At 43.5% G+C, this 18644-nt stretch overlaps 2 protein-coding genes across 6 annotated transcripts in view; one reads left to right on the forward strand and one right to left on the reverse strand.

Moving 5' to 3' along the window:
- The window catches only part of slc29a3 (solute carrier family 29 member 3), a 19735-nt gene extending 15951 nt beyond the window's left edge, over positions 1-3784 (forward strand). For both annotated transcript variants that reach the window (XM_034292345.1, XM_034292346.1), the window contains exons 8-11: positions 17-239; positions 601-659; positions 757-901; positions 1273-3784. In XM_034292345.1, coding sequence (XP_034148236.1) covers positions 17-239; positions 601-659; positions 757-901; positions 1273-1503 — 658 coding nt within the window. In that variant the 3' untranslated portion in view covers positions 1504-3784. The remainder of the gene's footprint in view (positions 1-16; positions 240-600; positions 660-756; positions 902-1272) is intronic.
- A 3091-nt stretch (positions 3785-6875) lies between these two features.
- Positions 6876-18008, reverse strand: psap (prosaposin). 4 transcript variants are annotated; one of them, XM_020046483.2, is made up of 14 exons: positions 17871-18008; positions 14195-14328; positions 13972-14046; positions 13536-13661; positions 12835-13035; positions 12492-12635; positions 12310-12366; positions 11947-11952; positions 9606-9797; positions 9433-9528; positions 9126-9309; positions 8866-9029; positions 8579-8767; positions 6876-8137 (listed from the first exon to the last, which is right to left on the reverse strand). In XM_020046483.2, the coding sequence occupies exons 1-14, from the start codon at positions 17902-17904 to the stop codon at positions 8105-8107; spliced, it is 1635 nt and encodes a 544-aa protein (XP_019902042.2). In that variant the 5' UTR covers positions 17905-18008; the 3' UTR covers positions 6876-8104. The 4 variants fall into 4 exon arrangements, with proteins under 4 accessions (XP_019902042.2, XP_010874855.2, XP_019902043.2 ...); XM_010876553.4 differs by having other exon boundaries at positions 9433-9525; positions 17871-18007; XM_020046484.2 differs by lacking the exon at positions 11947-11952.
- Positions 18009-18644: the final 636 nt, after the last annotated feature.

Here is an 18644-nt window from a genome sequence, read left to right on the forward strand (position 1 = left end):
TTTCTCCGCCCTACAGGCACTACATGTTGGCACTAGAGTGCAGCTCCAGGAGGGACGCCCTACCGGAGACTTGCAGTGACGCTGACAGCCAGGAGGGGGCGCCAGTGGGCACAGAGTCCTCCACCTCCATTCCTCCCCTAAAACCCATCCTTCAGAAGACCTGGCTGCTGGGGTTCTGTGTCTTCTATGTGTTCTTCATCTCCATCATGGTGTTTCCTGCCGTCTCCTCTGGGATCCAGGTAGAACATCTAGAAGGTCGCTTTATGAACAGTCTCTCGTGTCCAGGCAGAGTAACTATAATCGCCCTAATAACAGTTTGATATGTATAACTTTGCCTCATAAACAGTGACATCTGGAGGGGATAAAACATGCTGCTAGCCAGTACTGGTCATAGAAACAGAGCTGTGTTTTACTGTTAGCACTCACTGGCCCAAGTCACTTCCTCTGCCCTACCAGAAACCAGGGTTCAATCCCCTCATCCACTATAACGCCAGCTACATGTATCTCAGTAAATGTTTCCAGGACCCATTTTGACTTGAGAGATTTTTGTAGTGTTAAATGTTTGCGTTTTGCATCATCTTCACTCTCTTCTCCTTGCAGTCTGTGAACCGAGACAGTGGCAGCCCCTGGACCAACACGTACTTCACCCCTCTCACCAGGTGACTGTCACGGAAGGGGTTTGGACAGTGTTCAGCCTGTAAAAGAGTCCCAAAACAACTGAAATCACTCTCTCCCTCCCCCTCCCTCTCCCTCCAGTTTCTTTCTCTACAATGTGGCAGATTTCTGTGGTCGTCAGACGACCGCGTGGTTGCAGGTTCCAGGCCCAACCAGTAGAATCCTTCCAGTCCTGGTCATCTCCCGGACCGTCCTGGTTCCTCTGTTCATGATGTGTAACTTCCAGGTAAAGACCAAGAGCCCCCTCAACCCTGTCCCTAGAGATTTACCCTACTGTAGGTTATAACACCAACCCTGTCCCTAGAGATCTACTCTCCTGTAGGTTTTAATTATAACCCTGTGCCTAGAGATCTACCCTACTGTAGGTTTAACTCCAACCATGTCCCTAGAGATCTACCTAGGTTATAACACTTTTATTCAAAACCCACCAACAGGGTTGGAGTTAAAACTATTGTAACTCTACTGTAACTAAAATGAATAAAGGGTGTTTGGAGCCGACAGCAGATAAGCCAGAGTGATTATTAGCCTATGATGCATTATAATGCCTTCTATGTGATATGACATTGACTCTGTCTTTTGTGTATCTGGAACCTCCAGCCCAGAGACCAAATCCCCATCGTCTTCTTCAGACACGACATGTTCCCCATCCTCTTCATCTCTCTCCTGGGCCTCACCAACGGGTACCTGGGCACCCTGCCCATGATCTATGGGCCTAAGGTGGTGCCCCGGGACCTGGCCGAGCCGGCCGGTGTGGTGATGAGCTTCTTCCTGACTTTGGGGCTGGCAGTGGGGTCAGCGTTCTCTGTTCTCATAGTACACATCATCTGAAGTGGGGGGGGAGGAGGGGACTACTAGAGGAACGTGCTCCACTTTCTCTCTCTTCAGTCTAAAGGCAGGGGGGACAAGAGTCAGGCATACTCCGCTGTGAAGGACCGGAGGGCATCGGGTCCTAGATATACTCCTTAAACTCACTGGAGCCTTTGAGGAGGACGAAACTAAGAAGACGAGCTGCAACTTCCCTTTTCTCCCCCTGCAATGAAATGACTGACTTCTCTCATTAAGGACAGATTCACTGAAGACAATAAATGACTGACTTCTCTCATTAAGGACAGATTCACTGAAGACAATAAATGACTGACTTCTCTCATTAAGGACAGATTCACTGAAGACAATAAATGACTGACTTCTCTCATTAAGGACAGATTCACTGAAGACAATAAATGACTGACTTCTCTCATTAAGGACAGATTCACTGAAGACAATAAATGACTGACTTCTCTCATTAAGGACAGATTCACTGAAGACAATAAATGACTGACTTCTCTCATTAAGGACAGATTCACTGAAGACAATGAATGACTGACTTCTCTCATTAAGGACAGATTCATTGAAGACAATGAATGACTGACTTCTCTTAATAAAGACAGATTCATTGAAGACAATAAATGACTGACTTCTCTTAATAAAGACAGATTCATTGAAGACAATAAATGACTGACTTCTCTTAATAAAGACAGATTCATTGAAGACAATGAATGACTGACTTCTCTTAATAAAGACAGATTCACTGAAGACAATAAATGACTGACTTCTCTTAATAAAGACAGATTCATTGAAGACAATGAATGACTGACTTCTCTTAATAAAGACAGATTCATTGAAGACAATAAATGACTGACTTCTCTTAATAAAGACAGATTCATTGAAGACAATAAATGACTGACTTCTCTTAATAAAGACAGATTCATTGAAGACAATAAATGACTGACTTCTCTTAATAAAGACAGATTCATTGAAGACAATAAATGACTGACTTCTCTTAATAAAGACAGATTCATTGAAGACATTCAATTATAAACTTCTCTTAATAAAGACACTCATTAAATACATGAGATGACAGACTTCCCTGAGTGAAGACATGAAGACTTATAATAATGAATAATCAGGAATGTATGTTTTATAATTTCACTGCGAATCTGCATGAACAAAGGAGTGTTTCAGAGGAGACGCATTGAGAAGGACTAAGACAGTGTCCGGCTGGCCAACCTGGTGACCACTTTGACCACGTCTCTTTGGGGAGGAAAATACAGCAAAGCCCTTCTGCTGTGCTCAAGTCTGTAGTACCAGCTGGAGCTGCTGCGAGCTTCTGTCCCCAACAGGATGGAGGAGGCAGCCCTGTTAACTCCTGAAATGGTGTTGGGAGGTAGAAGGAAATGAGTGTTTTTCAATGTCAAATTGATGTCAAATTGGAAAGAAAACACTAATATACTATGATTAGACAAGTATTCACTCCCCCACTGAGTCAGTACATGTTAAAAACATATTTGCCAGCAGCTACATTTGTTAAATGTTTGTGCAATGTTTTTTTACAGTATTCTATCCAAACGTCTTATGATAAAATGTCATTTAAAAATATATATATATATCTTTCACTGAAAATATGAGAAATGTAACCTTTTGAGGTAAAATTGTAAAAAGAAAAAACATCTTAGTCACGCAACGTAATTATTGGCCCTGTTAGGAATTCCTAGGAACCAAATGTATCTTCCAGTGTTTCCCATGAGTCATTAGGACGTCTTAAGTAGTCATCCTTTACTGGTTCTATAGGGGTATAAATATGAGGTGACTTTCCAAACACCCTTAGGTGCTCTCCAAATGCAACGTAGACAGCCCAGTGTCTCTAAACCCTCAGCCCGTGAATTACTTTTTACATCAGCACATCCCTGTACATGAGTGATTCCACTTAAATATCTAGTGTTGATTACATTTGACACAAAACAACGAATTGTGCATGATATCAACAAAGTCTTTAATATCATCATGCTTCAATCAGCAAGTCTGTAACATCACCGCGCTTCAGTGCTCTTTACCAGACTGTCAGAAGATCTCCGTCATCCAGGACCTCTGTACCAGATAGGATCAGAAGATCTCCGTCATCCAGGACCTCTGTACCAGATAGGTTCAGAAGATCTCCATCATCCAGGAACACAAAACACTACTAAGTGGTAGGCTGTGAGGTTGATGCACCACAGTGGATGTTTTGACACATTTTAAATGTATTTGGTGCCACCTAGTGTCCATTAACCTCCCCAATAAATGTCTGCCCGTTTTTGTTGTTTTGGCTCTGTACTCCACCAAATAATAAGAGGTTAAAGTGCAGCTGAAGTACATCTTTTTGCTTTTAGGGTGTTTATTTTTTGCCTTCAGTTTGTCTACGGCACTTGAAACGCCAGCTCAACTGGATTAAATTTGGGTGATTTTCTCCTTCCCTCTGATACAATAACTTTTTCTAAAAATCTTCTGGTTCATTTTGTCCATCCTGTTTTCAAGGCAGTGTTTTGGTACCTCCCAGTCCAGCCTCTGTAGTTCAGGTGGTGAAGTTTTCTTTGGCGTGTGGTGACGGGAAATATCCACGCCCTCCTCCTGGAGTTTTCCTGATTTGTCTAACAGTTGTGTTATTCTTCATTATGGTTCTTTGGTCATCCACTGTAGAGCTGCCACTTGTCGCTGTCCAAATATTTATGACTGCACTCATCTAGAACATATCCATCAGTCTATATTGCCTTGACAAATCATAGATTTTGTTTACATACCCTCAAATCACAAGCTGCGTTGGTCATCTTTCTCCTAGTACCATGAAGCTTTCCCCTCAATCACACTTCAGTTTTGGGCCTTCTTGGCAAGTTGACTGGTTATTTTTCCAGGTGTTTTAGCAGAACCTGGCAACCCTGACAGATGATTTAAAAACAAGTGGTAATTTTAACTCTATCCATAGTTTTTTTTATTAAAACTATATAACTTCATGCAAATACTTGTTTAGCTAGCTCGTCAGAAGGTTTTAAAAAATAATGAGATGCATGGTGTGTGGGTTTTACGGTTACAGAAACAGAATTTTTGCAATGTGTAACTAAGTACATATACAGGTGCATTTAAAAAAAAATGTAACATCATGATTCAAATCAAAAAGTGACATATATTCTAGATTCATTATACATGAAGTGAAACATTTGAAGCCTTTTTTGTTTCAATCTTGATGGTTCCAGCTCACGGAAATCAAAAATCTTCAAAATATTAGAATAAAAATGTATTGAAATGTTGAACTGAGAAAAACTCTAATCAGCTAATTAACTCAAAACACCTGCAAAGGTTTCCTATGTACAGGTGCTGGTCATAAAATTAGAAAATCATTGCACAAGGTGGGCAAGACATTAAAGGTCATAGCTAAAGAGGCTGGCTGTTCACAGAGCTCTGTGTCCAAGCACATTAATAGAGAGGCGAAGGGAAGGAAAAGATGTGGTAGAAAAAAGTGTACAAGCAATAGGGATAACCGCACCCTGGAGAGGATTGTGAAACAAAACCCATTCAAAAATGTGGGGGAGATTCACAAAGAGTGGACTGCAGCTGGAATCAGTGCTTCAAGAACCACCACGCACAGACGTATGCAAGACATGGATTTCAGCTGTCGCATTCCTTGTGTCAAGCCACTCTTGAACAAGACAGCGTCAGAATAGTCTCGCCTGGGCTAAAGACAAAAAGGACTGGACTGCTGCTGAGTTATGTTCTCTGATGAAAGTACATTTTGCATTTCCTTTGGAGATCAAGGTCCCAGAGTCTGGAGGAAGAGAGGAGAGGCACAGAATCCACATTGCTTGAAGTCCAGTGTAAAGTTTCCTCAGTCAGTGATGGTTTGGGGTGCCATGTCATCTGCTGGTGTTGGTCCACTGTGTTTTCTGAGGTCCAAGGTCAACGCAGCCGTCTACCAGGAAGTTTTAGAGCACTTCATGCTTCCTGCTGCTGACCAACTTTATGGAGATGCAGATTTCATTTTCCAACCGGACTTGGCACCTGCACATAGTGCCAAAGCTACCAGTACCTGGTTTAAGGACCATGGTATCCCTGTTCTTAATTGGCCAGCAAACTCGTCTGACCTTAACCCTATAGAAAATGTATGGGATATTGTGAAGAGGAAGATGCGATACCCCAAACCCAACAATGCAGAAGAGCTGAAGGCCAATATCAGAGCAACCTGGGCTCTCAACACCTGAGCAGTGCCACAGACTGATCGACTCCATGCCACACCACATTGCTGCAGTAATTCAGGCAAAAGGAGCCCCAACTAAGTATTGAGTGCTGTACATGCTCATACTTTTCATGTTCATACTTTTCAGTTGGCCAACATTTCAATTTTTTTTGTATTGGTCTTAAGTAATATTAAAATTTTCAGAGATACTGAATTTGGGATTTTCATTCGTTGTCAGTTATAATCATCACAATTAAAATAAACATTTGAATATAATATACAAGTTTAGCTTTTTGAATGGAATTACTGAAAAATCAACTTTTTGATGATATTCTAATTTTATGACCAGCACCTGTATGTCAATTTATACACTCAATACTTGGTCGGGGCTCTTTTTAGAAAAATTATTGCGGTGTGGTATGGAGGCAATCAGCCTGTGGCACTGCTGAGGTGTTATGGAAGCCCAGGTTGCTTTGATAGCAGCCTTCAGCTTGTCTGGTGTCTCATTTTCATCTTGACAACACCTCAGATTCAGGTCAGGTGAGTTGGCTGGCCAATCAAGCACAGCAATACCATGGGCAGCAAACCAGTTGTTTCGGCACTGTGGGCAGGTGCCTAGTCCTGCTAGAAAAGGAAATCAGCATCGAAGTGCTTTAAAATATCCTGCTAAATGGCTCCGTTGACTCTGGACTTGGGAATTTCACACTGGATTTCAAGCAACTTGGTTTCAGTGCCTCTTCACTCTTCCTCCTGACTCAAGGGCCTTCAAAAGAAATGCAAAACTTACTTTCATCTGAAAAGAGACCACTGAGCAATGGTCCAGTTCTTTTCTGCTTTGCCCACATAAGACCTGTCTTGATACTAGCTCTGGGCAACTGTAAAGTCAGCAGTCTTCCCCATGATTGTGTGTACCAAAGTCTCATGGCGTAAAGTAGCTTTTTAGAGCTCTTAGGCCAACATTTCTGTATTGCAAATGTTTTTAAGATACTGGACCTTTATTTCCATTAGCCGTTACCAGGATTGAAACAATATACCTGACATATTTCACTATGTATAATGAATCTAGAATATATGAAAGCGTCACTTTGATTTGAATTGCAGGGGAACAATTTACACAATATTCTAAGTGAGATGCCCCTGTATACATTTCAAATACAACAAGCTGACAAATCAGACAAACTGGGTTTGGGGTGGTTTAATTTCCATTGTTAAAAATAGTCTGATTGTTACATAAACACATCAATTAGCAGTAATGAAGTGATATTGGCTGAGGCACTGGACAGGGATTCTAGAAGGGACACACAAACAGGCTGAAATCGGTCCCAAATAGCTCCCTTTTCCCTAGAATGGTGCACTATGTCTGGCCACCATCATGGGCACTCCTTCCAATTTAAAGTGGCAATCGTAGAAACTGAGACATGTAGTGCAATTTAGGGAATAGCGTGCCACTGCCAACAAACAGGGCACGGAGGCATGATTCAACACATTTTAGTTCCACTGGGGTTAGTCGTCACCACCCAACAAAATACACACAAGGCGATTCCTCTGAAATGGCACCCGAGTCGCTGTACAGGGACAAGTCAGACACCAGATTTCTACCCTCTCCACTTCAGCCCACTTAATTATCACAACATACAGGAAGAAGTCAACGCAAGAACAGGGTCTACAAAATGGAGAACTTGCGTTAGGCGAGGAGACGTCTGTTAAAATGGGAAAACATCCCGGGAGGTTACAGCAGTACCACTGAGCAGGCTCTTCCATTTGCAGTCAATGGCTAGGATGGAAATGGACCCAATGACACCCTGCATGCCACACTTGACCCGCCTCCTGGTGGAAAGTAGGGAATAGGGTACCATTGAGGATCAAGCCCAATCCATTGACTGAAGACTAAGAGCAGTTCCAGTCTTTCAACGCACTTTAATAAAAAAAACAGGCCAGTGTGAAGGACAGATATGAAACCTAGTCTTGGACAAAAAAAGCATTCCATTTGAAGTGTTGAGTCGAGGACCCGACCAGTGTCTAAAACAAGCCCGGCCTTAAGGAAGCAGACGAGCAACATAAAATCATGACCAACTTTACACAAGCCAGGTGCATTAAAGAATCAGTACAGTACAACTAAATCTGTGTAGGTCTGTCTTAGCAATAAAACTAAAAGTTAGGTAGATTCCCTAATTCCCCAAAGACACCATCTCTCCTGACAAACTGAATCTCCTGGGGAACGAAGGCTGGGGCTCAAAAATCGGCTCATTAAATTACATCAGGAAAAGAAATTACAAAGGGGTTTTACACATTAAGAAACAGGACAAACTGATTTAAAAACAAAAGCAGCAGCGCTACAATATTTCTTAATTCCCTAACGGTTCAGATGGTGTAAGTCGTCTTCTTTCCTGCTCCTCCAAGTTCACCGAATTACCACACGTGATTCCGGCAGTGAGCCACCGCCTGGAGAGAGAAGACAACAGGTTAGACAGCCAGGCAACCGTGGCCAACTGGTCAGACTGTCAGTAGCTAAGTACTAAACCCCAAAACCTTCAGCACACGTAATATAACGCTCAACCTGAAAGTAAGGCCAAAAAGCTCCCTGGTTTAAATGGTCCGTAAACATTAGATTCCATGTTCCTGTTTTGCCCTGGTTAGCAAAGCGGATTGGTTACCACAGTCTAGGTGAAGCCTGTGAGCTGAGGGATATGTATATCCTGTATAAGATCAGGTGGTCTTGTTTTGTATTTTACGACAGTTCCAATGCGTCCTAATAAACCCAAGTAAGCGAAGAGAACTGTCAAACCAAGGGTTTATTGGACACATCTTCCAGCCGTTTAATGGTGAAGTGTTTTGATGAACGTGATGAATTTGACCTGGGATAAGTAAAGTTTGAGGACTCACATCACACTGTCTCGCCGTCTCCATGTTCTTGCACCAGAAGGTGGGCCCCATAACACACGGTTCCAAATCCAGGATGTTCGGCAGCACCGCTGGACATGCCCCCAGCTTCACGCACACAAAGTCCGGGTCCATCATCTGCAGCAGGAGCTCAATCAGCATGGGCTCATACTGCTGAACCAGCTGGTCACACTGTGGAAAAGGAGACGGACCTGTCAGAGACACAACTAAACGTCCCGATCAGAAGTGACGTCACAGGGCTTTCCCAGGGCTCCTCAGCCTTCACATACCTCACTCCTGACAGACTCGGGCAAAAAGCTGCAGACTTTCCTGACGGCGTCCTCAATCTGAGCCTCCGTGGCGTTCTGCTCCAGGACTCCGTCGATGTAATTCACTGCCAGCTTGCACACCTCACAGAAGCCCCCCACCTGGAACTTGGACTTGTCCATCACCGCTGCGGGAGGGGGGGGGCACAAACAGACACCTGGGTCAAATAACGGCATCGGGGTGCGCTGACCCACGCTTTCCGAAACGTCGCCACGCTACTCACGGACGAAGGCGCGGCCGGCGCCCTTGCAGAGCCCGAGGACAGTGCAGACCGTCTTGGGGTCGGCTTCCTGCACCAGCAGCTCGATGATGGCCTGGCCGTAAGCCTCGATCAGGTCCTGGCACTGGGCCGAAAGGGAGGCGGGCAGCACGGAGCACACCTTCTCCACTGCGTGGACCACATCCTGCTGAGGACGGAAGGGCGCAGGAGGAGATTAAGGACCAGAACAGTCGGAACTTGCATCCCATGACCACATGGGTCAATCTAGCGGTTTTGAGCCTCTGGAACAGGGATGGATGTGAGGTCTTACCTCAGTCTTCTCATCGTCTAACATGCTCTCAACCTCCTTCATTACGAATTCACAGATGGCACACTGGGGAGATGTGCGAGCCCGGACCATGTTCTGCTGACAGAAGAGAGGAGTTGACGTTTCCACAGAACAACACGCTTAAAGACCCGTCTCAAATGGCCACAGTAGGTCACCTTGGCAGGCCGGAGTGCTTCCATCTTAGTTGCTGGCTTGAGTGCCTCCATCTTTGTGGCGGGGAACATGCTGACCATGGGGACAGACTTGGCCTCCGGGACAGACTTGGCGGGAACAAGGTTCAGCACTGGAACAGGGGCCTGGACCTCAGCGGAGCAGAAGCCGGCACGAGCGCAGATGTCCTTCGGTTGCTAGGGGAGGACAGGCAGAAGTATTTTAAACATGGTGTGTTCAAACAAACCGGGCCCAGCGTAACATACATGCTGGTGTGTGTAGTGTTCCAAACCCACAGAGCCATGCTACAAACGAACCACTTCAAAACCACACGCTGCCCTCACAACTGGAGAGCGTTCAGTGGATTACACTAACCCACAAGCATACAGAACTACACACATCCACCAGGGGCACTCGGACAGGCAACACGCACCCACATCCACCAGGGGCACTCGGACAGGCAACACGCACCCACATCCACCAGGGGCACTCGGACAGGCAACACGCACCCACATCCACCAGGGGCACTCGGACAGGCAACACGCACCCACATCCACCAGGGGCACTCGGACAGGCAACACGCACCCACATCCACCAGGGGCACTCGGACAGGCAACACGCACCCACATCCACCAGGGGTGTCATGACATTGGTCAGGCAGTGTGACACTATCAGCAGTGACTCATTAGTATCGCGGATTAAATGAAACCTGTTCTATTGGACATGCAAATAAGTTCTGAAAAGCTTCCCATATTAATACAGGGAGGCAGTAGGGAAGCAGGGGACATGTGGGTTACATAAGCAGCACTAAGCAGTGGTTTTTCTGGGGCCATCAAGTCCAGCTGGGACTGCTAATCTAAGATGTGGTTTTACCCAATTCCACACAAATGTTTTACAGTAATTCTACACATTTTGCCAAGGCCCTTAGCGAATTTACCAAATATAAAACTTTATGCATTTTGACATGATTAATGCAGTGACCACAAACAGAAAATGGTGTCTGACCCATATAGCACCCTGCATGCAGAGGAACAACGCCCACCCAGAGCGGCCTGCATAATATGAACCTCGCCCCCAATCAACAGACCAGGATCACGGTATGCATTTAATACAGTCAAATGACTACGTCAAACACGAAAACCCTGTCGCCCCTAGAAAGTCATCAACCTTTTAAACTGGGAGTTAACATGCAGGACAACCAGATCAACAAGCCGCGGGCCACAGTCCCCCGGAGATTAACCAGATTGAAACGTAACCTTCAAATATCAGCGCATTATTGAAATACCATGGCAGGATGAGGAAGACCCATGCAAGCAGATGAGGAACTCTGGCTGGGATGGAGGAAATCATAATTAAAACTGCAAAATGGAGGGGCGGGGGGGATACACCAGTCTGTTGTACCCAAAGAACACAGCAACAAAAAGGTTTACTGGGGTCCAGACAAAGAGGGGCATGAAACCATTAACAAATGATTCAAAATGCAACTTTGGTTTACACTCACCTAAAGGATCATTAGGAACACCATACTAATATGGTGTTTGGCCCCTTTTCGCCTTCAGAACTGCCTTTATTCTTGAATATTCTAAAAGAGTTGATGTACATTAGCACATTTTAGCACAGGTGTTCCTAATAATCCTTTAGGTGAGTGTATATCAACGCCTACAGAACTTGATTTTGGTCAATTCTTCAAGCTTCCTGTCTTTCTAACAACATTCAAATTCAAGAGGTTCCAAATTGCTAAAATAGGCCATGGCAAAATGTGTATAAACCGCAGTATTCCCAGAGGCAGACCCTGCTCAGCTCATATGATTAGACCCAGTGTCCCTGTGGCCAGAGGGACCTCTGTGGATCTACCCAGCAAGGGAGCAGGTTAGTCTGGTACTTTCCAGGAGCTAATCGTTTTTGGATGCTGTACAGATGGCTAGTATGTAATCACGAGAGATGTAGTCTGCTTTGAATCTGATGCCTTGTATGTAATCACAAGAGAGCCGTATAGTCTATGAATCTTCAGCAAATTAAACATTCTACTTAAATTACAACATTGTTGAATAAGGTTTGTTTTTTAGGCAGTAATTGTTTGATAACTGTACTACGATTTTTTTTCCACCATTAGTACATTGATTTATATAGTTGCAAATTCCATTTTGCTACTCAGTGATTCCTATTACATTTCTTTTTTAATAAATAGGGCCAATTTGGAATTAAGTAGTAAACAAAAACAGATCAAGCGGCTTGAAGTGTTTTAAATGGCAGAAAACCCGTGAGAAAGGACAAAGCTGCTAGCTAGGGCTGAGGGAGGGCAGTGTCCCAAGACAGACTGTACGGAGGCTGAACATGGAGACCTACCTTTTCCTAGACACCAGCCGCAACAGAACCCGAGAGAGAACAGAAAGAAAGAGCAGGAATAGAGCAATTAAATGGAGGTGAAAGGGGAAGGATGAGGGAGGAAATAAATCAAATAAGCAATTAAAGATGTAAATGAAATCAGCAGGCAAGAGCTGAAGTGGTTGACATGAGACTAGTTCAGGCTAAATGTAAGCTTCTGGCAAACAGTGAGAAAACAATCCTGTGATGACTGATTCCAATACAGAAGAGGGAAAGCCCGTTCTAGTTTCGCTTCAATCTGCATCAAAAAGGCTCAGTACATTTTAGGTAAATCTCATGACATTTCAGACACTATAAAAGTATGTTAAAGACGGACTGACTGACCATGGACATGAGCTGCAGGACGATGAGGGGAGCGTATTGGCTGACATACTGCTTGCACTGAAAGGAAAAACATTAGAGAAAAATTTATAAAGTGTCCAAAAAAGAAACACTAGCATTTAGAGTACAACCTTATTTTGTTAGATTATAGCAAAAGCGGCTCTGGATGTGTAACTAGTTCTCACCAGGTCAGAGATTCCAGGACCAAGCAGGTCACATTGGCTCTGGATCTGCTCGATCATAGAGTTGACGAAGCTGGAGTTCCTCTTTGCCTCCGCCTGGGTGTCTGTGATGAACTTCACACAGTCCTCACACACATCTCCATCCTCCTACAGGAAACAAAGAGGGTGAAAAGAGGGGATGGGGGAGAACACGTACTGTAGCAATTAACTCCAATTAGTAACAAGCGATCTCATTGGCCCATCCTCTATAGTAGGGAAGGATACTAGGTCACATTCAGAAGAGAAAGGAATTGAACTGTGACATGCAGACAGTGGGTCCCTTCAGAACACTGGACTAACCACTTACGTGTTTGGAGGCAGCATGCTGCTGGTTGAAAAGGAGCCCAGGGATGTCGATGAATGAGGGAACATGTTCCTTGGTCTGGTGAACCTGAGGCAGCTCGGACTGGACGATGTGGTTGGAGTTGATCTGAGCCTGGAACCGGGCCAGAGCGGCCTGTTGGGAGTTACACAGTCCCATGGCCCCACACACCACAGCGGGGTCCTCCTGTAACCACAGGACCTCAGGTCAGCACAACCTGAATCCCACAAGACCCCAAATCTCCACTTTGTAATTAAGGCTCTATCATAGCAATTCCTAGCAGATGGAACATCTTCCAAATTACATTCAGTGCCATTCTAGTTCTTATTCATCAGGCAGTATAGGCTGGGGTCCTTAAGCTTCAGAAGGAATGCTAACTTTAGTTAGTAGTTGTCCAAGATGCATGTCAGGCTATAGTTGTTCAATCAGGACAAGAATGTTAGGGTGTTTTCTTAGCCACTGAAATTCAACACAACTATTGTTTGCTCCTGGGGGTTTAAGGCAGGGTATTTTATGACTGCCAATATAAAAAGGGCTTTATAAATACATTTGATTGAAAGAAATCCATTTGAATGTCCCCAAAACCTAAGTGTTGGCATTTACATAGTTCGCAAATGTTACACCTCTGTATTTGCTGGTCAAAAACACTTCTGTTGGGCCCCAACCGAGAATCCACCATCCCTTACCAGTTCCCCAGTGATGATTCCCATGAGGATGGGATAGTAGCTGTCAACCATCTCCTTACATTCGCCAGACAGACTCTTGTCAGGGATCAGGGTACAGGACTTCTCCAGATAACCCAGGACCTCGCTCTGGGCAGACAGACCAAGAAACACGGTGTTCAAGGGAGCAACTTGTGCAAGGTGATAAGCAGGGGGACTAAACATGATTTCTACATGAGTGGTTCTGCAGTTTGGACAAACTCTAGTCAACACTGTTTAATGAAACATCTATGACCTGTCACAGGGGATTATGTCAGCTACAACTGGGGTCTTTTTTACTAGTGCCTCAATGCGGTCTTAAACACTCCAAAGCAGGGTTGGACCAATTCAATTTCAAAACCAGGCCATTAGGAGAACTTCAGAGAAGTTCAATTTAAAAGAATCGGGTTAGGGGTCTCACCTCCGTAGCATTGTCCTTCAGCAGCTGTTCCACCACAACCAGAACCTCCTTGCACAGCTCACATGGCACAGTTTTCTGTGGAGATGAGAAGTACAGTACAGACACCCAATGTGTAATGGGTGCGTTTCAGCACCAACAGCCAACCGAACACTGAAACTAATGAGAGACTTCCTGATAAGTGCATACATTTGGATACTTGTTTGGTGCTGCATGCGAATCTCACCATTTGGGGTTGGTTCCAGACGTTCTGTTGGCAGTGGACTACTGCTCCACAGACAGAGGCGGTCTTCACGTTCTGACACCAGTAGGGGGGCCCACGGGCACACTGCTCAGTCCCCAACAGAGGGCTGGCCACAGCTGTAACAGGAAGTACACTTCAGTTCATTCATCTGGGATAAAACACAATAGGAAGTGAAAGCGTAAATGTTGCAACAGATTTTTAAAAGAGAAATGCCAAGATCAACTATTTCCTGAAGGAAGTAAAACAAAACATGCGTAATGCCCGTGACCCCTAAAATTAAGGCCATGATCCAACAAGACAACCTGATTTTCCCTAAAGGTCAGGGCCAGTCAAGAAAACAGATCATATTATTCACTCACTACAACCCCATATCAGCAAGCTTTTTGCCAAGTCATGGAATATTATGGGAAAGTCCCATTGATCTGGATTTGGAGAATGAACAAGGCTGTGTTCACTAGGGCACAATACATTTTACCAAAGAACCCAGCATTGTTAGATGTCCAGAGACTGGCAGGCTACTCCAACCCCCTGTTCAGTCATTTTCTTAAGTTAACCATGACAACAGTTCACAGGGAAGTGAATTCCCATAAAGAGAGAAGCGGGCTGTTGTAATTTGCCTGCACCAAGTCAAACATCCTCATTTTGGCTCACAGGTTACAGAAATTAATCTGTGCTTATGAAAACCAATCCTACAGAGACACTCATTTAAAACCGGGCACCCATATTACTGTCCAATCCTCAGTCAACTGGAGAAAATGGCAGTATACTTAAGTTGGCTTTGAAAAGAAAAGTTAAGGAAAATGTAGGACACCAGGTAGAGGAAGGTTTAGCCTAGATACACGTGGAAGATGCCAACTTAATCCAGAGAAGTTGCCAACATTCTGCGATCACTGAGGAGCGCCAAAGTGGACAGATGTAAAGACCCTGCCAAATAAAACAGAGATAGCCACGTGTCAGAAACAGTCATGAGATCACAGATAGGTCAGGGCCTGTGAGCTTTTTAAGCAGAAGTACCCTAAAAGAATGGGTTTCTATCCACCTACATCCAATGTAAGACACCTTTAGGTTCTTCATTACACAACAACTATGATGTAGGTCATCTGAAAATAATTTGTGGAAAAACAAGTTCCTGCTCAGTGTCTTGCCAGTGTTTAATGTTTGTCTGTGGAAACAAAATTACCACAATGCACCCTGGTAGTTAGAATGTTCCTGTAGAATTAGAGCCCACTCTCCTCAGTGGTCAGGTGGCAAGACAAGTCAATGACATGCTGTCCCCATCTATCACAAGGCCATGTTTCTATCACTGGTATTGTCCAAAAGTAATGCCAAGGGGAAAGCCATCATGCTACAATGCCAGTGAGTCAGCAGAAAATGTATTCAATATTTTACAAACTTCAAAGTTGGAACAAACATCAGGGGAAACAAAAACTAGGCATACATTGAGAAGCAGTTTAGGTTTGTTCATTGACAGATTTAAAGTAAACAGTTTCAAAAGATTTGGAATCATAGGTCAGGAGGGTTCTGAGCAGGCCTGTAAAAACAGCTAAAAATATAAAGGACCTTTCACAGTTGAGTTACAAGTAATCAATACTATAGTTTGAGGAATAGCAGGCCTCAGAGCCAACAGGGCTGCTTGAAGCTGACATCACTCAACTGTGGGCGCTGAGTGAATCAACATCACATGATGGGACTATGCAGCACAGAAGACTACAGCTCTGACTCAAACCTACTGAATGCTACAGTAGGCATAAAGAATGGCCAGGGATGAATGCCTAATCTACACAGGGTGGAAACTGCTTCGCTGTCATCCACTGAGACATGTTGCTTGGGCAGAACAGCCCCCTTTGTGGCTAAATCCTGGGTGAGAATTGTGCTAGCCAACGTTTGTGCTATGATGCCAAATAAAATACTAATAACGGCACAAACTCAATACACATGCTCAGTTCTGAAGTCTCAGACAAACCAAGTCAAGTGAACTTTAAAGTACTTTTACTAGTGTAATGTGCAGCCATCAAATGATTTCTAGCTCATGGCAACTCTATTTATTGATGTCTCGTATGCTTTGCCAAAAGGCTCATTGCAAATCCCAAGAGGAACACTGAAAGGGGATGTGAAATTAGTGAACAATAAATAGACCATGTGTGATTGTAACTGTACTAGTAGTATAAATACAAGAGCTAATATATTAGAGTTTCTAATATTTTAACAAAATTGTTCAGTGCCTGAGATATTCCCGGTTTAAAACACACAGGTCCGTCTATCTATTTGCTCATATCCACTCGCAGTACTACCCTTCTAACCCAAAACCACCCTGGAATAGTTAGAACTATTCTGGTAGCGTTTGGCAATGGAAGACAAAGAGACAGGTCATGTTATTGGGCAAATTCATTCTTGTAAACATTAGAGGCAGGATTCGACACTGATGCTTTGAAACTTCAGTAAAATCAAATAAGTGAGCACAATGAAATACTACTAAACAAATCAATCAAAACTTATAAATAGGAATGGGAAGCGTTTTACCACACAAACATTACACTATACAAAAAATAAGTGAACCTCCTGACCAAACTAGGTCACAAAAGCAGAGCATGCATGGTCACAACAAAGCTCTTGTAATTACAGCAAACAGGGATAGTTAGTAAAGCGTGTTCAGCATACAGTATTGGCATCCTATAAGGGGAGGCGGCAATCCGCATGAGTGAATTTGGAAACATGTTTTGCATGTATTACAGAAGAGTAAATCAAGACAAACTGCATAAAACTATGTTGAGGTAATTTTAGTTACCATACTTATGTTTAAACTAACTGACCGCGGATAGCAGGTATAAGTTGCAGTATCAGAAAAGTGAGGTGGAATTATCAAACAAAAATACACACCAACAAAACAGAAGACACTCGGAAGTGCAAAGTGCACTAGCTTTCACGTAGTGTAAGGGTACCTGTGTCGAAGCATCAATTATATTTTGGCTAAAACTATTTTGGTAGGATTACTGCATTGGGAATTTTTCTACATAGGTTAAAGAAATATGGATGACAATTTGTTTAAATGTGCAAAACGGCTATGCCAATTAGGAGGCGGTTGACTCTGGAATTTGTGTTTAGCTAACGCCTAATGCGTCACACCGACGTATGATAAACTCCTAGTTTTTAAATTTATCTAAATGGTGGAATTTCGAAAATATACACACTGATCCGTTGGTTTCAACTGAATGAAAATGACTGCAACTACCTAGCTAACATACTAGAAGTAGATAGCGTGCATAGGCCGCTAACCAAATGTCCATCGGTATCCTAGCCAAACACCTATAGTTACCTAACTATCTAGCTGAATTGTAGCCATTTTATTGTACATAACTGTCAATGTAACGTGCGTAATGTCGCAGCATGAGCGAGGTACTTAGTTAAACCCTTTAAAACTGTAAACTTAGATTGCAAAATGTTTTCACTAACAAATAACATTTTATAAGAATGTTGGCTAGCTAGTTAGCTAGCTACCAATGGCTGCTGGCTGACTTTGTTTACGAAATGAAACACCGCTTCCGCCAACGAACGAACCATCCACAGTTTCTATAGACTTAGATACACCTTTAATTGTCATCCAAAGTGAAAATTATTAAACAGTAGGTTCTTAAACCGTAATCCTAGTGTTTTATATTACCTGCCGAAACGAAAAGCAGCGCAAGACACAGCATGACTCCGGTATTTATGGTCCTTTTGAAAATCTTGATCTCCTCACTTTAACAGAGTCACTGTTGTTCAAACTCTGACCACCGCAATGCAGAGCCGGCGGTCGACTAGGTTATATGATGGCTCATAGTCAGGTGACTTCTGAGCCCGGACATGTGACAATCTTGTCTGGGCGTGTCGTTTTGATCAGTGTACTCTTCGCGTAGACAACGTTATGTAGAAACTTTTATGTTTCATCATTGCAATTATATGGAGACAATGACTAATTTCTCAATCACTCCCACATTGTCTAAAAATATAATCATATGATAAAATCAGTAAGGGTGATCACTGTATTCAACTACTGAGCGTGTCAAATGACACGTGATTTTATTTCAATTCAGTGTAGGTATTCAAAACACATAGCGCACTTGCATGCAAATATTCTTGTAAATGATTCATGTTAGAACACGTAGCCGTTTAGGTTTGTTTTTACGTAGCGTACTATTGTGCACCTTTATTTGTTTGTGTTAAATTAGCCTACAGGATAATATGTAAGCCTACTACTGCAATGTAATTCATTTCTCGATGCTTCAGATCTTTACAGCATGGACTGTGTGAGGGAGAACAGCCACCAGTTTTTCCCACATTTTCACAATTTCCTCCATGGTCAGATGCTTCACATCACATCCTTCAAGAGGATGATTGTCAAAGGGAACCGATACTTGTCTTTCACTGTTGTGAAATATTTCGATCAGGTATTCAC

This window comes from Esox lucius, chromosome 5 (genome assembly GCF_011004845.1).
Source record: "Esox lucius isolate fEsoLuc1 chromosome 5, fEsoLuc1.pri, whole genome shotgun sequence".
Lineage (NCBI taxonomy): Eukaryota > Metazoa > Chordata > Actinopteri > Esociformes > Esocidae > Esox > Esox lucius.